The sequence below is a fragment of the Aspergillus welwitschiae genome, assembly GCF_003344945.1.
Source record: "Aspergillus welwitschiae strain CBS 139.54b unplaced genomic scaffold BDQ94scaffold_1, whole genome shotgun sequence".
Classification (NCBI taxonomy): Eukaryota; Fungi; Ascomycota; class Eurotiomycetes; order Eurotiales; family Aspergillaceae; genus Aspergillus; species Aspergillus welwitschiae.
Window position 1 is genome coordinate 1,031,997 of NW_020798695.1, and position 19,996 is coordinate 1,051,992.

Here is a 19,996-nt window from a genome sequence, read left to right on the forward strand (position 1 = left end):
TCTCTTGCGCGACAAAGTTGGCGGTGTTAGTATTGTTCACCGGTGCAGCATCAGGGGCTGTCCGAAATGGTGCCTGGACTGTGAGTTGTTTTGGTGATACTATCATGCAAGTACTCCAATAATGTATTCAGTAAACTTTTATTTTTCATTAATGCTGTTCATAATAACAGTTGAAGGGGTGACGCGGCACCCCCCTATATGGCATATGCACCTCACAAAAACAGACATGCTAGTATTAGCTCACACACCGATTTCTCTAGAACTCATCGGAAAGACGGACATTTAGACGAAGCAAGCAATCGAAGCCGGGGCCAGAGTGTTCATATACGTATGGCGCGAAGTCGCAGCTCAAAAATGCGCACGATTGAGTTTAATTGCGGCTGCAAGGGCACAATGGTCCCTTGGTTCCTGCACCGGACTAGAGAGGACTAGCGGGATAGGCCGGAGTTTGGCGAAGCGGTTGAGGAGGAAATGCGAGAGTCATTGGGGCCACCAAGTGGATGGTGAGTGGATGCAGCGTTCGCTAGTCAGGAACGAACCAGTGGAGTTGTCTCTCTTTCTGCCGGCTCTCCTTTCCGAATCCGCTGCCATCCCTCCCATCAGGGGTCTTCTCTGTGAGAATCAATCAGCACTGGCTGCGAGTTCCCAACTCGGACTATCGACGGCTAAATCCCGAATCATTCGAGTTTCAGATGGACTCAAAACTAGTATCCCAGGCCAGGGGGCAGCGAGGAGTACCGGAAGCGTGGTGCGTGTGAAACGAAGAGAGACAAAGGCATGGCATCTCGTGGTGACAACCACGGCTCCCAAGAGCCACAGCCGAACGGTTGTGGAGGAGAAATCAAAAATCTTCAGGCGACTCCAGCTGACCAACCACTAGAACTCAGGAACCGAAGCCAATCCAGTGTCCTGCTCCTCACGCCGCTGCGGTTAGTGAGTTCACTAGAGCAGGGCGTATTCTCGGCCAAGCAACGCACACTGGCGATCGTCGCTCGAAAAGGAGTCAGGCACACACCGACCGGGCCTCAGCCAGGCGCCGCCAGCGCAACAATGGATGCGCTGGCGAGTAACGTGGCCGGGTGATTTGTTTACCGACTGACGGCGTGTCGACGTGAACAATGGCCGGTCACATTCTCAATGTGCCCCAGGCCAATAGGCAGGCGAGACGTGCCCCTTGCGACTCGTCAAGCAATTTTTCCGGGGCAGCGCTCGTGAGGGTTCGAGTTTGACTGGTTGGGTCCAAACGGGACCCTCTGGCACTCTGGGGCTCATATTTAGTCGACCCCCCCTCGTCCTCCTTTTTCCCCCTTCGGCGCGTCTTCAGACATCGCATCGTTTCACAATCCTTTGACTCGAGCAGCGCTCCCCACGTTCTTTACCCTCGCTACCTTTGCTCTTCTCGACGCTCACTCTTTTGCGTCTTCTTCGTCACTCGTTTGATCTACTCGCGCAGTCTCTGCCAGAGCCTATTTGCGACAAACATACATATCCACAGCCCGAAAATCTTTCAATTGAACAAATCGGAATTACCAGCAACTCATCGCAATGAAGTTCAGCACTCTCGCCTCCTCTGTCCTCTGCCTCATGGCCTCCCAGCTTGTCGCTGCGGAGACCGACACCACCAGTACCTCGACGGTGACCAACTATCTCACCGCGACACTGGTCCACGTCGACACGGTGACTGCTCCTAGCAGCGTGGCGCCTTCGACCTCCTCGGTATTCGTCACTCCGAGCAGCCGCGCGGTCTCGAGCAGCCCGGTCGCCAGCAGCTCTGTCGCCGTCAGCTCCTCTGCGCCTGCCTCCTCGTCCTTTGCTTCGGTCACCGTGACCTCGAGCACCCCCGCCGGCACCTCAGTTGCTGCTGCTACTTCCCCTGCCGTGGGTACTTCTGGAGCCGACGGCATGGTTGCCAAGATGCCCGCTGTACTGGTTGCAGGATCTATGGCGCTGATCCTGGGTGCGCTCTAAGTCAATTCAGCGCTGCCAGCTTTGTCGCATACTCTTCACGCGCTGGAACCTTGCGAGGAATGGTTTCGACCGTTACTCAATTATCACACATCTTTATTCTCTGCTTCGACCGCCTATATTGATTCTCCACGGGACATTGTCATCGACTGTGCTCGCGACAATGGGCCTATCTACTACGGATACTTTCTTGATTATACCCCTTATGATGTTTCGGATTTGACGAGTTGATGGCTTGACTGCTGGTGAATAACCACAGTTGGGATGGACTTTATTTCTACCTTTTTACTTTTTGACTTCGCTTCGGGGTTCGGCCGTGATGAAAGCTGTGCATAGTGTTTGTATAGGGTCGACCCAATCAATTGCGTGAACCGATGTGCCTTATGCTGGTAGTATATGTAGATAATCAATAATATTTTTCACCTGATGAGTTGCCTGCTAGCTGCAGGCTTCAGACGTGTTTCTCTAAAGATATGCCTATTTTCTCAGCTGTCAAGAGCGGTACTTTTGGTGCGATTGCCATGGAAGATGTGTGCCGCAGTCGACGAGTTCAAAAGATAGTAAATTCGATTTAGGTTCTAGACATACAAGAGATGGATCTACATACGACGATTGAAAGAGATTGTATGAAAAGCAGAGCAATGAACCGAGCAGATCCGAGTCCTTCGGGTAGCTATCAATCAATCAATCAATCAGTTCACCGTCAAGTTATCAAGCGGATCACCGCCCCGCTCCACCGCGACGCGTCTCGTAAACAACTTAGTCTAGCACCAACACCAATTCCCTCCCTTCCAGCCCATCAGAATTCAGCATTCCCTCTGGACCTCGAGTTCTCCCGTCATTCCGGAACTCTTCCATCCATCCCATCCGACGGATCGATCGACATTCCACCGGACGTCATGATCCGAGTGAGGTGATCCATCCCAAAGCCACTGAGCGCATCAATACTATTCTCTCCTTACTTCCTTTGCATCCCTTCGCATCGCATCGCGTCACACAGCATCTCCCAATCAAGAATACCCCTACGCACATATTTTGCACGGAAGTGCAAAATAACAACTATGGACCACGAAATCCCACTCCCCCCACCACCGCGCATCCGCCATCGCGACCCCTCCAACAACAATAACAATCGTCACGCGACTCGCCCTGCTCACCACCACCGTCTCCCCTCGCGCTTCATTGACGACCGCTCCAGTCAACCTTCCAGTGATCCAGCGCTTTTCTCCAGTGACGATATCCCCGCCTCAGGACTAGAGAACTACAATAATGCGCCTGTTAGTCGGAAGCGCCGGTACCGCGGCACGTGGTGGGGAGAGATGGTGAAGGACAAGGACGCGAAGCGCAAACGGGCGGATTTTAAGGAGAAGCGCTTGGTGGATAGCGGTGTGTGGATGGGAAGTGATGATTATGACTCTGGTCCGGGGTCGGGGTTCTTGCCTTCTGATGCGGATTTGGGAGAGGATTGGCTGAACTCTCATGCGAATGGAGGTTCAAAGACGGTGACACCGCAGACTCAAAGTCAACAACAAGGATTCAGGAAAGTTGAGGAAGAACCGCGCGAGCATCAAGTCGCACGGGGGATCGTGAATGATTGTCTTGAGAGGGGAGAGGATAGTGTTGATTTGAGGTATATTCCAATCCCCTACATCTCTCCCTCTATCATCCAGAAACAGCATCTAATCTATATCCATGTATAGTGGCCTCACCCTCCGCCTCATCCCCCCGAACCTCCTCCTCCCCCTCCAACACCTCACCAAACTCCCAACCATCAGAGAGCCCCCCATCAGCGAAGACGTCTACACCTCCCTCCAACCCTTCCTCCGCCTCTTCCTCGCCGGCAACGCCCTAACCCAAGTCCCCGGCGAAATCTTCGACCTCGATTCCCTCCGCGTCCTCAGTCTCCGCTACAACAAACTCTCCTCCATCCCCCCAGCAATCCGTTCCCTCACCCTCCTCCAGGAACTAAACATCTCCGTGAACCGCCTCCCCACCCTCCCCTGGGAACTCCTCTTCCTCATCCGCAAAGGCGACCTCAAACACCTCACCGTCCGCCCGAACCCCCTCCTCCAAATCGAAGACCAGCCCATCGCCCAATGGCACGTTCCAACCGACCAAGAGACCCAAGAACCACAACTGAAATCAGTAACATATGACGGCCCACCTCCGGAGGAAGCATGGGCACCTGTACACGTCGCTACCGGCCCAGTTACATACTACAACGCCGAAGGCGTACCAGTCTCCTCCCAAATCCCTACTGAACAAACCAACCACCAAACAATAAACACCAGCAGCACCAGCAGCATCTCCCGCGTCCCCTCCCTCCGCGAAATCTCCCTCCTAGCATTCACCCGCTCGACATACCCGGACCTAATCACAGACGAAGAAATGGAAGATTTCCCGGCCCTGATGACCCGCCTACTCCGGCAAGCGAAAGAAATTCGTAGCGCGGGGGGCAGGAACTGCTCGTCATGTCACCGGGGCTTTGTGCTCGCGCGGACAGAGTGGATCGAGTGGTGGGATGTCAGTACGTATGAGAATGGCTTGAAGGGACCTAGGGCATCTGGGGAAGTGTTGAGGCCGTTGCCGTTTAGGAGAGTTGGGTGTAGTTGGGGATGTGTGCCTGAGGTTGTTTGATTTTGATGTCATGACGGGAATGTATGTATAGTAAGTTTGGTTGTGGGTATGTATGTAAATGGATGGATGGATGGATGTAAATGATTATATTCTCATTAGGGGTGTAAGTTCTAGAGTAGTGAGTGTCTGTTTGTAATGTATCCCGGGGGGGAGAGGGGGGGGGGGCGGTGTATGACTTGATGTATATGTCTAAGGAGTTTAGCGATTTGCATGGCTTGATTGTTCCGTCGGACTTGAGTTATTGGCCGAGTTGATGGCCAGCCGATGTAGATATGCTGGCATGTGCCCACATTCAAAGTTGTTTAAGGGTCTGATCTGCTACTTACTACTTACGAGGTGTGTCAAGATGGTTCGGAACGATGCCAGTTACTTGGACAGCGAAAGTGATATTGAAACACCCCGCGGTATCAGACTAACGCAGTCGTAGACTATCACCTGTTGAACGTGCCAACTTTGTCTCGGGATTTGCTCAATATTCATGTCCAAGGCAAATGAATACGTCCTAAGCACCGGTGGGAAAAGTGATTCCCGGAGGCTTATGGTCTGGTAATATTACAAGTGAGTGCAGAACTGAAACTAAACTGTTCCTGCCAATGTCGCTACGGCTTCCATAAAATCCATCAAACGCCAACCAAGCAAGGACGGTGTCAAAACATCGCTAATGCTGCTCACAAAAGGAAACGCTGCAAAGACAGAATACCCCCACCTCCACGATCACATACATCTAAAGGAACCAGGGGCGGTTAATAATATAAAGCAAGACAACGCAGTTCACCGGCTGCCGTCCGTCTGAGCCTGATGCCAGATCGTATCACCACTAAGAGCAGAATAGCTCAGTGCTGCAAAGTTCCTCCAACTCGGTGGTGCAGAGGATGCCTGTCCCTCGAGAAGACCTGTTTCCGAGCCAGCATGCCGCTCAAGGTCCGAGGTCTCGTCTTCGCTCACTCCGCTGATCGGCACCGGCGCTGAGGATGAACTATGCTGAGAATCTGCGTCAGGGTGGTGCTCTTCCTCGTTCATCGGCTCTGCCGACTCGTAAGCCTCCGCCGCTTTGTTCTGCGACATTGACCGAACCACGTCGCCTTTGCAGATAGGACAAGTTCGCCGGCGGGTCGTCAGCCAAGGCGTGCTGCGAGTATCGTTAGTATGGACATGCTTGACAACAGACTCCAGCATTGTGACTTACATGCACTCCGCGTGGAACTCGTGGCCGCAGGGCAAACTCATCACCCTGCTCTGCCCATCCACATATTCCTCCAGGCACACAACACATTCCACTTGCCGACCAGTGTACTTCCGTCGCCACAAAGTGGACCCCGACTTGCCCTTCCTCGATGATGATATCCTGGACGCACTCGCATTCGAGACATGTGACTCTTGCTGGGATCGAGCAGGCAACTGGGCTCCTGAGCGGCTTTTCGCACCCAACAATGGCGAGGTTGGCGACACTGGACCAGGGCTAACGGATCGTGGCGAGCTCGTTTCCGAGGAAGAGGTCGATCTCGCAATGGTATGATAAGTTCGCACAGGGAGGCGATCAACGAGGGACTTCGGAGCGCGCCACCGTCTACGCCGGATACGAGACCGCAGCAACAGCAGGACGTAAACAACGGTCAGCGTGAGTAATGGGCTGACGACCAAGACGAGGAGGGTATCAAAGAAAGGGCTGGTTGACATGCTCGTGGGCGTGAGTGTGACCCACAAGCCGTCGTGTTCGGCGGCATTCACGCCCTGGCCGTTCTGAGCTGTCGCATCATGCAGCTTCTGGTCTACGGAAGTAATCTGCCCATGGGCGCTGGAGCTTGGGCTCGGACCTGGCTTGTCCGTTGCCCAGAAGAAATGCCTGGCAAACCAACCATTGCGCTGGGAAGAGGATCCTGGTTTCACATCATACACAGACTTGTGACTTGAGTCCTCCACCTTCGACTCTTTTTCAACGCTGGACTTCTCGACGGTGCGATACTCGCCACTTCCTGGAGTGATGCTGCCACCCTTTAAAGTCGCAGGCGTAGGGTGCGAGCCCTTGACACCAGTATGCACCCTGTTCCCGGCGGCGTCGGTGGTGCTGGTAGGTGACGGAAGGGCGCTGCCCTTCGGAACTACTAGGTCTGGATCTCTCCAGTCCTGTACTCCAATGACGAACCCATCACCGTCAGTACTGCTCGACGAGGTGCCTGATTTCTTGAGGTCTTCGGAAACGCCATCGGTTTTCGTTCGGGAGGTCTTTCGCTCGGTATCATCCTGTGATGGTTCCTGTTCGTCCCAGCGATCTAGTAGAATCCAATTAATGTTCCCGCTGCTTGGCGGGCGACGACTGTCCTCTGGTGGGTACCAGACGGGTCCACCATGGTTGCTGAGACCGAACAATGACAGAAGAGCGTGGAAGAGCCCAGGCTTCTGCTTCGGAGGCATCGCACTATCGTGAACTACTGCTTTGTGACTTGAAGTTGGCGACGCAGTGGCAGAGGTAGTAGCCGTGGCGTCCATGCGTTGTTTCCCGGCACTGCCGTGAGTGGATATTTTAGTGTGTGTTCCTGATCCATCGTCTGCGCCCGAGTCCTCCCCTTGCGGAGGGACTAAGGATGACAGCAGGTGTGCCGTAGTGTGAGAGGTGAAGAGGGCGGGGATCGTCACGTTGGATGTATCACCCCGTGCATACATCGTGACGAGGCTTCCTCCTCGGGTGTCATCCCCCACAATCAAAGCAATCCCTCCACGCCGCTGGACCCACTTGACCTTCTCCAAGAAGCCACAGCCGCCCCTACTCAGTAGGACGACCTTGCCGTTGATCTCAGCACTTTCTTGCAATGACTGGATATCAGCATGGGCCGCTTGTCGGTTCGAATAGAACTCCCCGTGCTTTTCCATGGCCCCTGAGTCCGGTACTTGTGACTCGGGCAGCGGGTGGTGGAGATGGTCATCGGTGCCGTCATTTGTCAACGGGGATGGCGCTCTGGTACCAGAGTCATGCTGCAGGTCGATATCCGGCTGGGGAATCGCTTGACGATGGCTCTGTGGCACGGTCGGCTCGTTTCCAGGAGTAGACCCCGACTTCCCAGTTGTACTATCGGCACCTCCGCCCGACTTCGGACCATCTCCCTCTCCCCAACCCGGGATATCGGAGCATCCTAGCTCCCCTTCCGCTCCGGCGGTTGTTCGTTCCCCAAAGCCACTGCCAATCCAGAGTTGGCCGCTGAGTCCCTTGTCCGGAAGCAGAGGGCCAAACGCAGCAGGTCGGGCCAGGAAAAAGGTAGAGTTGTCATCGGTAAGGCTGATGATGGCGGACGGCGGGAACAGGGATGAGGGGATGTTGAAGGAGAAGAGAGCGTGTAGTCCCGTCGCTCGACCAGCGAGTGAATCGGGGGTGGACACCCTAGGCGAGGAGGTTAAAGCAGAAAAGAACGTGAGGATGATGGGGAGGAAGATGAGGCAGAAGACGACAAGAATCAAACGTGGTGGTCGCATAGTTGAGAGGATGTGCTGGAAATGCAATAGAACAGATATTGCTTGGCTGGGGGGGCGGGAAGGAAAGAAGCCCAGGGAGATCAACGCTCAGGACCAGCGGGTTTCTTGCAGCAGGGCGATGTTCTTAGGACCAATCAGACGGTCGATGAAGCGCAACACAACGGACACTCATCGAGAGAGCACGGGAGAAAGGAAAGGAGGGTAGGCGCGAAGGAACAAGATGGAAAGGAGAGCGAGTAAGTAGTACTGTAGTTTAGTGGTCAAGCAATGACGGGCTGGTACTTAGAAGCCAACCGGACAAGGATGACGGGGAGCGAAGAGGAGCAGGGACATGGACGGTAGAGGAAGTAGGGAGAAGGGGATGAAGATGGGGATGGGGATGGGATGATGGGATGATGTGGAGGAGGAAAGAAAGGCAAAAAAGAATGATCAACTTGTGAGCGAGTCGCCGGACACGCAAGCACAGCCTCTTTTCCTGACCCTCCGTGTCTCTCAGGACTGTTAACTAGTGAGTTTAGTAGTGTTTCTCTGTCAGACAGTCTGGCTTGGGGGGGCACTCAGTCACGGGATTCCCTGCCTGAGGAGGGGAGATTCCTTACTAGTGGCTTCCTCAGGTTTGTCAGGCAACCGCCATACCTTTTCACCCCTACTACGTCACAGACCCTGCGCCCGTGCATTCTGGGCTGGCCTGCCCAATTCCATCAGCACTTCATCGATTTAAAATTTGACTTAAGAATTAGGTAGTCAATGACTAGTGACTCTTTGCCATTCACGAGACCCTTTTCTTCCTACATGGTGTGGCGCATGGCAACATCTCATTCCCTAATTAATGACTGTGTCACACCCACCCCCCAATAATCTTACCATACAATACAACTTTCCCTCTTATCATTTCCTCAATTTAATCCGTGTAATCCACTGCTTCTCTGCGTCCCCCGCAGATCAATAAGAACTGGCTTCCCGTCATTCCCCACACCTGCTCAATATTCACTGTCGACTTCGACTTTAGTGCTTTTTCTCATGGGTACACAGTGAAGCGATCGACAATGCAGGGGGTTCGTTTCATGTGCCCAGGAATGTGTGTTTGTTGTTCGAGTCAAGGGAAAACCCCACCTAACCACTCCGTAGAAACAGTGCTAGCACTGTCTATCTGTCTATCAAGTAGCTTTCACCAATGCCATTCCTGTCGCTTACATGATCAGAGTCTACTAACGTTATATCGCTAACAAGAAGTCACGTGCTTTATAGAGCAGTGTCTTCATCACTTCTCTGTGGAATCTAGAACATCACCAGTTCTTGGTCCTGTGGGTACTGCAAGGAAACAAGCGGGGTTAATTTGTGGCGTGCCATCCCAGGGTTCCGTGGCTTGTGCGCGGAGCTTCACCGGCCAAATCCATGGGCTGGATGGAGCTGTCTCAATGGCATGACGTGGATGACATCCCGATCCTCGCTTTCCATTTCCTCCATCATCCCACACCATCAGCTCAGATGCTGGTACAAACGTCATCCTCCGCGGTAGTTCGTTCCATTGTCCTGCCCTTTGTGGTGACAAGCATGGGTGGCTTCCATCCCCGCCAGACGTTCACAATGGACTGGGACCTTATTTGAACGTGTGCTAACCTCGCACAACATGCCGGGTCGGAGCATTGATCACATAACAAAGTAGCTTTAGCGATTATCGCCTTTCTACCTAAGACTTATCAAGATGTCGAATCTCATGCACAAGGTCAAAGATGCCTTGACTGGCCATCACGGCAATTCCAATTCCCGTATGAATATCTTCTATATTACCTAGGATTTACATCTAGCCTTCTTCTAACTTATTCCCGATTTAGGCAAAGGTCAGGGTAACAAGCCCAGTACCGACAACTATAATTCGGGCGGCGCGGAGCGATATGGGCCTGGCGATGGTTCCTATAGCTCTCAGCCCAGCTCTGATAACTACAGTGCTGGCGACTATGAGCGCAGGACGGACACATATGGTTCGGGCACTGGTGGTGAATATGGCGGCAGCTACGGATCTCAGACCAGTAGCTACGATTATGGTAATACGGGTGGCTATGGATCTGGCTCTGCGGATTATAGACATGAAACGGAGAGATACGGTGGCTCAGGGACTGGATATGAATCGCGGGCTATGGACAGTGGAGCGATGCAGGACTTCGGCGGTGGTGCAGGAGACAGCAGCTACAACACCTACGGCCAGGACACTGGATCTAATGAGTACAGTCCTACCAACAGGTTGGACTCTGGCAAGATGGGTTACCATTCGATGGGCCCGGACAACGTGCGCTCTGGTGGTCCGCAGCGGAACCAATGGTAGAGGCACTTGCAAGTATCATCAGTCTCATGCAAAGGTTGATTATTTAATACACATGTATGATGGACATGCGGTAATTTATATGCGGAATAGTAATCGAATCTCCTCGAAGATACTGCGTAGTTTGAGAATTTGTTCGCGCACATGTCTACTTGAACTCGGGCTTCGATGCTGGTCGATATGATGGTTGGGCAGTCATGGAGATCAGCTACATTACAGTCCTTGCGGGGCCTTCAGCATGAAATGTGTTGCTGTCCTGACAGAAACAGTGGTGTATTGGCAGAGACACAGGCAGCGGCGTAACACAGCAAACCCAGCAAACTCGACAGTTCAAACGAGTGAACGATAGCACTTCCCGAAGTGGGCAGGTACGCTTCGCAACTTACAATGTGCAAGTGCGTCACTCCGTCTGCATCTCCATGGCATGACCCCGACATCTCATTGTTTTAATCACTAGCTTCCTCATTTCTTCCGATCTCTCACCCTATTCAGCTGTCTGTCACAGTCGTTCACCAGCGAAACTTCACCATGGCGTCTCGTCGCCTACTCTTCACCAGAACGTCCACCGCGTACCGAGACGAAGATCACGAACTGGACAACTACCAGGACCTGGCATCCTCTCAGCCAATACCTTTGTTCCAGCTTTGCACCAAGACAGGCTCTAAAAGAGGCGCCAGAACCCGAAAGCATCTGTCAGATCTGTCGTCAAGCAGCGACCCGAAAGAACCACAACCCATGAGCCAGCAAAAGGCCTTATCTCATCTCTCAGCCATGCACCGTACAAACCAAGCAGACCATCATTTGAGCATACCTGCGGAATCCTTCACACCTTCTCGTCTTGAATCGCACGGATGGGAGAGCAGCGACGATGGTCACTTTCAACGAAATCCTTTGAGTTATACCAGATCCTATGAGTCCTCCTATTCGTTGGGCACCCCTTTCCATGAATCGGTCTCCGAGCATACCTCCTTGGACCTCTACGGAGCCAACTTTGATCGAACCTATAGCCAGACCCCATACGAGTCCTTGCGAGTCCATACCCGTCTCAAGCGTCCTGAAACCCGGATTACATCCGGTCTGGAGATCTCGGGTCCTGGGGCCCAGTACCCGACCTATTTGGAGCGCTCGCGTACTCTGGATCTGGAACGGGAGGAGAAACAACGCAGGTTCAAGGAAGAGGTCACCGCACTGCTCAAGAACGTTTCACAGAAGCCTGAAAGCCCCAAGTTGGACAAGGAACAGGCGCCGCTCCGGGAATATGCTGTGGAGACCGAACCTGTTAAGACTCATACGCCACAGGACAGTCAGGCATCCGAGACCAAGTCTACCAGTACAGCCAATGTGTCTAGCATCGACAATGACTCCGCAGCTCAGGACAGCATGTTGAGAACTCCTCCTGGACTCACCAGACCCGTCAAAGAAGCAGAAGTGTGGTTCCACAAGGATGGAAGAGGCCATAACAAACTCCGTCAGCAAGTCAAGGGAATTGCAGAGAACTGCGCTAGTGAAAAGGAGAAGCAGACGACATTGCTACTGGGTGATGTGATAATCAACCTCTATTCCTACGTCTCCAAGAATCGCAAAAAGCAAGCAGCAAACTTTGCCGACTTCGGGGGCATAGATCCTTATTATTGCTCGCCCAGCCAGGATGGTAAACATAGCTACTTTGACTGAGCCTGTTTCTGTTACGGTGGCTTGTTTCATGTACCATCAGTGGGAGCATGTCCTATCTTATGAGATAAAGACCCCTACAGTATGTATTTTAGAGTGGTTGAGCGAGGACTAGCTCTAATTAGCTGAAAATATCATAGATATGTTTACAATATAGTAAAAATGCGGGTCAAGAAATTTCCTAGTCTGGCAATCCCCACTTGATGGGTACAGTAGATAGCTAGCTCCCGACGACGTCACCGCCATCCAAAAGTATCCCTCCGCAACACCTTCCCTCATGAACACCTTTATAATTGCCAACCACAAAAGACCCTCACAACAACCATGAACAAAATAACTGGAGCTCTCATTGACGAAGCAACCCACATCCGGGCCATTGCCAAAGATGTCGTCCTCTCAGGGACATATTTCTACCCAATTAAGGTGCACTTCCACCACCTGAACCAACCACATCCCCCCATCCCCCATACAGACATCCATAGCTACTATACCTATACCGAATAAACCACCCCCAACCAAATACTAAATATCAATATAGGGAATAATCTACACCCTCAACCGCCCCACCCTCCGCCAACCCCTCCTCTCCCGCTCCTCCAAAACCCTCACCCTCGGCGTGGGCGTCACCACAGCCATGTTCTTCTTCACTTACGTGCCCCAAGCAGCCATCATGTCCATTACCAGTGGACCCCTTTTGGCTCCTTTCTCCGCCGCATTACTCGTCCTCAGCGAGTCTTCCACCATCACGACCTTCCTCGCGAGGTCGTTTCTCCTCGCGGATGCGATCACTGCTACGTTTGATGCGACGCTCGTAGAGATGGGTCAGGAGAAACTGCTTGAACAGTCTGGGAAGAGTAGTGGTGATGAAGCTATCTCCCGCCTCGGGAGCAAGGAAGAAGTCGAGGAGAGACAAACGAACATGTGGAATATGTTGGTAAGGAGTGTGGTACTGCTGCCATTGAACTTCGTTCCTGTTGTGGGAACGGTGATGTATGTTTATGTGCAGGGCAAGAAGGTCGGTGAGGGGGTGCATGAGCGGTGGTTTGCGTTGAAGGGGTGGAAGAAGGGGGATAGGGCGAGATGGGTCGGGAGGTGGAGGGGGAAGTATACTGGGTATGTTTCATCTTTTTTTTTCCCCCTTGAGGTGGTAGTATATTTGAGGGTGTTGGTGATGGCTGACTGACTGCTGGGTAGGTTTGGGATGGCGGCATTCGCGCTGGAAATGGTCCCGTTTGTGTCGATCGCGTTTGCGTTTACGAATACGGTTGGGGCGGCGTTGTGGGCGGCGGATTGGGAGAAGTCGTTGCAGTAGGTTTTTCTTGTTGGTGGATGTGATTCTCAAGGGGATGGGATGGGATGCAGCCGTTGAAGGACCGGGAGGGAAAAGTTCAGTGTGTTTTTATGTAGTTCTTGTATGATATGTGTGGTGTGAGGTGAATATGTGTAACAATGGTATATATTTCTTCTGTCCCTTACGGTTGTAGCTCCAAATTGACCTCGGGTGCTGGTTGCCTTAGTACTGCATAGTGTATAATTGGGTGCTGTGATGTACAAACCCTCTTCAGCGTTTCCGATCTCCACTAGTAGTGTGAGCATGTTTCAATTTTGCATTTGTTAGATAGAACTACTATATGATAAATATCAACTGTAAAATAATACCAGAAGAAGGTATCAGTAGGGGCCCAGAGTTGCGTGGGGGTCTGACAAAAGTTACCTACAGTTGTGATAGTTACCAGTAATCATCGATTTGGGGGCTTTTAGTCGTATCGTCTTTTATATCCTTTTAATTACTAGTAGTAACCTTTCTAAGCTGCAGATAACACCTATAAGCTACTGATATCTTTACATGATGATATTTCATTATAAATGTCATGTGCCCACTATATGATATTTGAACCAAGGCAAGGACACGGTATGTTTGCTACAGCTTTAATTGACAGGAGGTCCATACCTAAGATACTATAAGATTGGCCAGTCGGCTACTTCATTGGTGAAGTAAATGAATACTATCTACAATCCTACAAGCCATTCTTCACACAACACTGGGTATAAAATGACAATTAAAACCCTGGTCTGCCTGCATAGCTATGTCCATCCATATACAAGCGACACGGTCATAGTGGGAAGACAAGAAATGAAAGGAAGAAAACGAGGCCATATGATAATAAAGGAAACGAAAAAAATATTTCCTAGCGCCAACGCAAAAAGCTAGCCGACCTACGCCAGAAAGTGATGCTTCATGATTTGCCATTAAAAGGTGTTAGGTTGAAGATCAGAAGGAAAACAATCCGAATCGAACATTGCCCGAAGGATGAAAGTTCCAGGCGCCGAAATTTGCTAGGAGTGGTATAAGGGTTGGATGGAATGGCCATGAAGGGGGTATGGAAGATAGATTAGCAGTTCACGAGGTTGATGTGGTTGTCGTTGAGGGCAGCACACGCCAGCAGGGTGCGGTGAGGGTGGAAAGCCGTGCTAGCAATCGGGGACGAGCGGTTGTGGTGGAGGAAGCTCGAGTAGGGCTCGAAGGTGGATAGATATGTACCATTGACGTTGAACGTCTTGACTTCGTGTCGGTTGGTACCCCTGTTCATACACGTCAGCCAATTTGCTTAGCCATATCTGATTAAGATGCACGTACACCATGAACACAGGAGCGTGTTCATGCACGCTCAATGTGCGAAGCGTGTCCCTGGTCGCTGAGAACGTTGAAAAGGGCGTGTCCATTCGAAGATCCCATAGCCGAATCTCGCCATTTCGGCTACCAGACACCAGTTCTCTCAATCCGCCGCGTTGCATATGGACGTTGGTAATCCATTGCTTGTGCTCACGCCAGACCTTGACCATGGAGGTTGTCGGCTTAAGACGCTGATCAAACACTCGAACAGCGCCATCGCCAAATCCAGCCACGAAGATATTTCCTGCAACTTGATCCGACGTCAAAGAAGTGATACAAGAGCCGGACCTTGCGGGAATATCCTATGCATTAGTCAGAAGAGTGTCCCCATATTCAACAAGTGGATACATACGTTGGTGCACACTTCGGTAGCTGCATTCCATACACGAATGACCTTGACGTCTCCTGCGACCAACGCTTTTCCCTGACCCTGCTGCCAGTCGAGAACCAGGCCCGCATTCCGGTTACTGGGAATTAATTCCGGCAGAGCCCTAAAAGACGTAACTATCTCAACCTTTTTGGAGGACTCATAGTTCCTAAACACTTTCAAGACGCCGTCGGAGGAACCAGTCATCAAGAGTGCTTGATCATCTTCGTTGATGTACCGTACTTCGTTGATCTTCGAGCCTGCTGGGTTGCCATTAGAAAAGCGGTTGAGGCGTTTGTGGCTCTGCCAGTCCCATATCCTATTTGGTATTAGCGAAGGAATATACGGCTGATCCTAAGCACATACGCAATCGTATCCCTGTCGTCCGCCACTGCGAGATGATCCTCAAATTGGTGGAAGCACATTTTCAAGGGTTGACTGCTGTTAGACAAGAGAGACAACGAATTGTCCCATCGGCTGCTGCCGGCTACTCCCTTCAGGGGCTGGGTCTCTGAAATGATCTTCTCGTTGCGACTCCGTCTCCAAAGGCGTTCGTTGTAGTCCGCACTACCGGGCTCGTCGGGCTCATTGGGTTTCATCTGGGGTTCCCGGAAGTACTGGATACGGGTAAGAAGTTGCTCATACTCAATTTGGGTTTCCGCGCTTATTGCATCAAGGAGTTCTGGGATTACCTCTGTGGACCAATCTAGGAACCTGCTCATCAAGGGGATCGTCGGAACAGCAGTGGGATCTCTGGGTTCAAAGCCTCGTGAAGTAGGGGTTGGGGCCTGGTGATATGCGGTCGCGGGAGCGACTTGGTCGTTAACCTCTGGAGGCCGCGTCCATTCGGGAGGGGCTCGTCCTCTCGGTGTCATGGGCACTCGACTCTTCGGGGCCGTTGACGTTTGCTGCGACTGCGCCTCGGCGGCCGATGAATTGCCAAATGCCAAGTTCTTGAGCGATGCAGCGACACTCGCCGTTCGTTTGAGGCTCAGTGACAGATAGCCTTCTTGTTTCGGCGGTGCTGCGGAAGGAGGTGTCGGCGGTGGGGCAGTCTTCTTGGACTCTGGCCTTTCTCGGACCTGGAACTTCTGAGATACACGACTCGAGAGATCCAAGATCTCATTGCGAATCTTGTTGGTTAGCGCTGCCATAGGGGATTGAAGAAGACAGATGTGAATGTAGTCGACCACCATGGCCGCATCTTGAGCAATGTCGGGATGAGGATCAACAGAAAGAATAAGTAATTGTTTCCAAATTGTACCAAAAGTCGTGTTCCGGGACAATATCTGAGACCGATGGGTGGGATCTGTGGAGCCATTTGCGGAGATATTTGGCACATCCTCCAAGGAAAGGCTCCGAGTACCATCTTGTTCCAGTTTCAGCTGGAGGTTCTGCTTCTCGTCCTGGAATTCCTCGTAGGCAGCAACCAGGAATTTGTTCTGATAGCGCCTCACGAACGTTGAGAAAAAGACCAGGAGTTCTTTCCTCACCAGGACACTGCCGTCCGATGCCATAGGCAGCACCGTCATAGCCAGTGACTCTTCAATTTGGGCAACCTGGTCTGTCAAATCAGGAATACCCAAGAACGTCGTTACTGCATGGAGCATTGCAGCTCGGACCTCTGGGACCGGATCGAAATTAAGCTCGCAAAGTCTTGCAGGAGCAGCGCAACGGATGCCCATCCACTTTGCTTCAGGAAAGTCCGACCACAACATGCTAATACAGAGACATGACCATTGCCGCAACAGGGGGTTTTCCACATCCATAAGGTGCTTGAGGCAAGAGTCAAAGAGCTCAGCAGAAAGGCACACATTCTGGCCTTGAGGATAATTCTTGCAAAATATCGAGACGATGAACGCACACATCGCTCGATGTTCGCTAGCATTGCCCACAGGAATCGGCGAGGAAGGGTTGAGGATGGAAATAAAGTAATGGATTCCGTTGTCTTTCAACAGATCGTTCTGGACTGTATGATCGACGGCCATGATCCTGGCCCAGATAAAGACCATCACTGGCTTCAATTCTTGAGCTGCAGACTGCAGGAGCTTTACGACATATGGAAAGATCCCGATGCTCAGAGCCAGATGGACAGCCCAAGGTCCCAGGTCCAGGAATTTGCTAAGCAATATCAACGCCCTGAGTCTATGTGCTTGACTGAGAAGGACCTGTAGCACAATCGGAAGCTGATCTGGGGGATTCTTTTCCGTTGGACCTGACGACAGGTAAACCTCGAACGCCGTAAGCTGCTCGGCAAAGAAAGTTGAATGCTGATACTCATATTGCCTGCGACCCTCTTCGTGATCAATCAGAGCCGGTAATTGCGACAAGACCATCTCGACTGCCAAATCCCAGCTCTTCCACAGCGGGTGATGGTGGGTTTCTGGAAGCTCAGGAGATGAAATGGGATGACACTTATATGTGCGCATGATACGCTCGGCGAGCAGAAAGTTTCTAAACAAAGCAGCGACCATAAGATCTTGACGGAAAAGCTTCTTGAACAGCGCCCGTGGCAAGGTGTTCCAGGCGATAGTGTCCGTAATCGCAGTGAAGATCCAGTTCAGCTCTCCTAATGGGCTCCTCCGGTCCTGTAACCGGCCTGGCACTCTAAACTCGTCAATTGAGATATTCGTCTGCAGGGGATTCTGGAGGATGAAGAAGCGCAGGGCAATTTCGATAGGCGTAGTCAAGCAACATGTGAAAATATCCGCAGGAAGATCGGGGTTAGTTGGGAGCGACTCTGTCTTCTGACACGCTGCGAGGATGATACAATCCCCGTAGTTTTGAATGATGGCATTTGGATCCCGCTTCTTCGCCTCTGCGTTCTCCTTCTCATGTTTCTCAACGAAGGTGTGAAAATTCTGTACGATATTCCCGGCATGCGACACGTCGAAGACGAACAGGCTAGGTCCTGCAAGCCAGGACTGCAAGTCGTAGAGGGACACCGGAATGTACTGCGTGTAATTCTTGTTGAAGACCCAAATCTCACCCGACTGAGTAGGGAGAGGAACACCATGGCCGTTATAATGAAACAGCACTCGCTCGTCCTTGGCGTTACGGCGCAGAGAGATGCAAAACTTCTTCGTCTCGTCGACAGAGGGGTCAAGATATTGCTTGTACCTAGTTCTTAAGCTAAGTGTCTCATATTGCTCCTGTAGTTTCTTTCCGATCTGCTCCATGATCTTATTGTGACCACCGCCGGTAGTGGACGTGGGATCGACCCAGCATTCCAACTTAGCTGTCGGGTTCGTCTTGACCACATCGGGCGGGTCGACGCCGATGTTCAGGCAGATGGCTAGCGCAGCAGAGACGGTTTTCAGGCGGTCTTTCATACGCCAGTCTTGACTGGGCCAGCTTCCGACCGGATCCCTGGGGATACCGTTCGTCTCATGGCGCTTCTCTGTAAAATACATGTAGAAATTCTAGAGCAGTCAGATCCGTTCGGATTGGAAGCCTTGGCTATCTGCTGCATCTGCTTACCGAGTGCAGGACTTTCAGGTACTCGCTCGAGGTATATTCCTCCTGCCATCCGTGTCTCATGGCAATGTCCTCTTCCTCATCCGCAGCAATGGCTTTATCAAGCCCCACTCTGGGCCCATAGTCGCTGCGGGCCCTCTTCAGGGTCGCAATCGGTCTTCCAGATTCCGACGATCGATCCGAAGCCAGTCGGCCATTGTTCTCGATAATCACCGGGTTCTCGCCTGCAGATGAGCTAGTCGGTCGTTCGGGTGTGATAACGGGAGGCTGTTTGTGCTCCACGGTAGTGAATGATCGGTGATGTCCTGGAACTGGAGCGGGTGATCTGTCACGCGGGGGAATGTGTGTTTCTAGATCCGGACCAAAGGCAACCCGAACAGACTTGTGGTGACTCTTCCGAGGTTCGGGTTGCGATGCCTGCTGGATTGTGGGCTCCATTCTGAATTCTGGTCAATCAGGGTTTGTTATACATCGAAGGTCATCATGCGGCGTGAAGTAACGAGGATGAAGCAGGCCGGGACCTGAACATGCGGAGGAGTTAGCATATAGAGGAAGACGATGAAGAATCTCACATGCATGGAGTTTGTGTTGCAAAGGCGTCGACTGTTGACTGTAGGGCAGATGCGCCGGTGAATATGCTCTCACCTTATCAATACTCATGTCACAGTGCATTCACTGGGACCAGGCGATTCTCATACCCAATCCGGAGGGTCAGCAGTCAGCAGCCAGCAGTTGGGAGGACGCCCTGTGGCGAGGAAGCTCTGCCACGGTCAGGGAATCAAAAAGAAATCAAACACCAGGCGATTCGGTCTCCCCAGGACGTTGAAACTGCTGACACTCCCTTCCAAAGACGCGGGGGACTTGGTTGATGATGTTGGTTCGGCGAGAACCATGAGCTCTGGCCGGGATCCTCTTGGCATGGCCTGGACGGAACATCGTTGTCCCCGGAGCATATCCAACGCCTGCGCTTAACTGGATTAGGCAGCTCCCATGGATGACGATATTCCTGCCGAGTGGTTGGTTTGGTTACTTATTACTGGGGGAGGATGTATTGAGATTAAGTATTTATGTTTTAGCTTCTCATCTAAACCACGTACTTTGATATCCCATCTTCATTGTCATCGCACCTGGCAGCTAACACTCCAGAGTTCATAAGTCACATGTCTAGCAAGTTGACTAAGCGTACTCAGGAACTCCAATGTTCATACGTACCTAGTTTGGACTAGATCAATATCATTTTAACTACTCCATACACTACCCACCCAAGCTATATTTATATCAGGAGTTCAGGAGAGGCAATGACACGGTTCACACTCTATCAACACGTTGTGATTTACATGCTTATCTTCCAATACAATACCGCAGATGCACTTTATCCACGAACAGATATGGACACCAGGTTAGTACACCGAAAAATAGG

At 51.8% G+C, this 19,996-nt stretch overlaps 9 protein-coding genes across 9 annotated transcripts; 7 read left to right on the forward strand and 2 right to left on the reverse strand.

Moving 5' to 3' along the window:
• Positions 1–506: 506 nt before the first annotated feature.
• Positions 507–1,287, forward strand: BDQ94DRAFT_132922 (uncharacterized protein). The gene is made up of 2 exons (XM_026764161.1): positions 507–775; positions 881–1,287. Exons 1-2 carry the CDS (start codon positions 512–514, stop codon positions 932–934), a joined length of 318 nt encoding a protein of 105 aa, XP_026632371.1. The 5' UTR covers positions 507–511; the 3' UTR covers positions 935–1,287.
• BDQ94DRAFT_132923 (uncharacterized protein) lies at positions 1,288–2,436 on the forward strand. The gene has a single exon (XM_026764162.1). The coding sequence runs from the start codon at positions 1,546–1,548 to the stop codon at positions 1,966–1,968; it is 423 nt and encodes a 140-aa protein (XP_026632372.1). The 5' UTR covers positions 1,288–1,545; the 3' UTR covers positions 1,969–2,436.
• A 274-nt stretch (positions 2,437–2,710) lies between these two features.
• BDQ94DRAFT_132925 (leucine-rich repeat domain-containing protein) lies at positions 2,711–4,735 on the forward strand. The gene is made up of 2 exons (XM_026764163.1): positions 2,711–3,595; positions 3,666–4,735. The coding sequence occupies exons 1-2, from the start codon at positions 3,027–3,029 to the stop codon at positions 4,600–4,602; spliced, it is 1,506 nt and encodes a 501-aa protein (XP_026632373.1). The 5' UTR covers positions 2,711–3,026; the 3' UTR covers positions 4,603–4,735.
• A 291-nt stretch (positions 4,736–5,026) lies between these two features.
• On the reverse strand, positions 5,027–8,543 carry BDQ94DRAFT_132926 (PA and RING finger domain protein). Its single transcript, XM_026764164.1, has 2 exons — positions 5,789–8,543; positions 5,027–5,731 (listed from the first exon to the last, which is right to left on the reverse strand). Exons 1-2 carry the CDS (start codon positions 8,065–8,067, stop codon positions 5,374–5,376), a joined length of 2,637 nt encoding a protein of 878 aa, XP_026632374.1. The 5' UTR covers positions 8,068–8,543; the 3' UTR covers positions 5,027–5,373.
• Positions 8,544–8,822: 279 nt separating this feature from the next.
• Positions 8,823–9,340, forward strand: BDQ94DRAFT_132927 (uncharacterized protein). Its single transcript, XM_026764165.1, has one exon. The coding sequence runs from the start codon at positions 9,114–9,116 to the stop codon at positions 9,291–9,293; it is 180 nt and encodes a 59-aa protein (XP_026632375.1). The 5' UTR covers positions 8,823–9,113; the 3' UTR covers positions 9,294–9,340.
• A 146-nt stretch (positions 9,341–9,486) lies between these two features.
• On the forward strand, positions 9,487–10,500 carry BDQ94DRAFT_132928 (uncharacterized protein). Its single transcript, XM_026764166.1, has 2 exons — positions 9,487–9,836; positions 9,903–10,500. The coding sequence occupies exons 1-2, from the start codon at positions 9,773–9,775 to the stop codon at positions 10,388–10,390; spliced, it is 552 nt and encodes a 183-aa protein (XP_026632376.1). The 5' UTR covers positions 9,487–9,772; the 3' UTR covers positions 10,391–10,500.
• Positions 10,501–10,915: 415 nt separating this feature from the next.
• On the forward strand, positions 10,916–12,061 carry BDQ94DRAFT_165077 (uncharacterized protein; the record flags this gene model as incomplete). The annotated part of the gene is made up of 1 exon (XM_026770196.1): positions 10,916–12,061. One exon carries the CDS (start codon positions 10,916–10,918, stop codon positions 12,059–12,061), a length of 1,146 nt encoding a protein of 381 aa, XP_026632377.1.
• Positions 12,062–12,382: 321 nt separating this feature from the next.
• BDQ94DRAFT_165078 (EI24 domain-containing protein) lies at positions 12,383–13,370 on the forward strand (the record flags this gene model as incomplete). Its single annotated transcript, XM_026770197.1, has 3 exons — positions 12,383–12,481; positions 12,597–13,171; positions 13,253–13,370. The coding sequence occupies 3 exons, from the start codon at positions 12,383–12,385 to the stop codon at positions 13,368–13,370; spliced, it is 792 nt and encodes a 263-aa protein (XP_026632378.1).
• A 990-nt stretch (positions 13,371–14,360) lies between these two features.
• BDQ94DRAFT_4686 (ubiquitin-binding TORC1 subunit KOG1) lies at positions 14,361–19,242 on the reverse strand. The gene is made up of 7 exons (XM_026775851.1): positions 19,222–19,242; positions 18,580–19,097; positions 15,792–18,521; positions 15,466–15,716; positions 15,085–15,418; positions 14,697–15,034; positions 14,361–14,641 (listed from the first exon to the last, which is right to left on the reverse strand). The coding sequence occupies exons 2-7, from the start codon at positions 19,012–19,014 to the stop codon at positions 14,452–14,454; spliced, it is 4,278 nt and encodes a 1,425-aa protein (XP_026632379.1). The 5' UTR covers positions 19,015–19,097; positions 19,222–19,242; the 3' UTR covers positions 14,361–14,451.
• Positions 19,243–19,996: the final 754 nt, after the last annotated feature.

Excerpts from the sequence above, each read along its gene's own strand:
- BDQ94DRAFT_132925 (XM_026764163.1), top strand. The coding sequence starts at position 3,027 with ATGGACCACGAAATCCCACTCCCCCCACCACCGCGCATCCGCCATCGC. Across the intron at positions 3,596-3,665 it reads GAGGATAGTGTTGATTTGAG|TGGCCTCACCCTCCGCCTCA; the intron begins GTATATTCCAAT and ends ATCCATGTATAG.
- BDQ94DRAFT_132928 (XM_026764166.1), top strand. The coding sequence starts at position 9,773 with ATGTCGAATCTCATGCACAAGGTCAAAGATGCCTTGACTGGCCATCAC. Across the intron at positions 9,837-9,902 it reads TCACGGCAATTCCAATTCCC|GCAAAGGTCAGGGTAACAAG; the intron begins GTATGAATATCT and ends TTCCCGATTTAG.
- BDQ94DRAFT_132922 (XM_026764161.1), top strand. The coding sequence starts at position 512 with ATGCAGCGTTCGCTAGTCAGGAACGAACCAGTGGAGTTGTCTCTCTTT. Across the intron at positions 776-880 it reads TGAAACGAAGAGAGACAAAG|AACTCAGGAACCGAAGCCAA; the intron begins GCATGGCATCTC and ends ACCAACCACTAG.
- BDQ94DRAFT_132927 (XM_026764165.1), top strand. The coding sequence starts at position 9,114 with ATGCAGGGGGTTCGTTTCATGTGCCCAGGAATGTGTGTTTGTTGTTCG.
- BDQ94DRAFT_132923 (XM_026764162.1), top strand. The coding sequence starts at position 1,546 with ATGAAGTTCAGCACTCTCGCCTCCTCTGTCCTCTGCCTCATGGCCTCC.
- BDQ94DRAFT_132926 (XM_026764164.1), bottom strand. The coding sequence starts at position 8,067 with ATGCGACCACCACGTTTGATTCTTGTCGTCTTCTGCCTCATCTTCCTC. Across the intron at positions 5,732-5,788 it reads GAGTTCCACGCGGAGTGCAT|CACGCCTTGGCTGACGACCC; the intron begins GTAAGTCACAAT and ends CGATACTCGCAG.
- BDQ94DRAFT_4686 (XM_026775851.1), bottom strand. The coding sequence starts at position 19,014 with ATGGAGCCCACAATCCAGCAGGCATCGCAACCCGAACCTCGGAAGAGT. Across the intron at positions 18,522-18,579 it reads ACCTGAAAGTCCTGCACTCG|AATTTCTACATGTATTTTAC; the intron begins GTAAGCAGATGC and ends TGACTGCTCTAG. Across the intron at positions 14,642-14,696 it reads CACGCTCCTGTGTTCATGGT|GGGTACCAACCGACACGAAG; the intron begins GTACGTGCATCT and ends GTGTATGAACAG.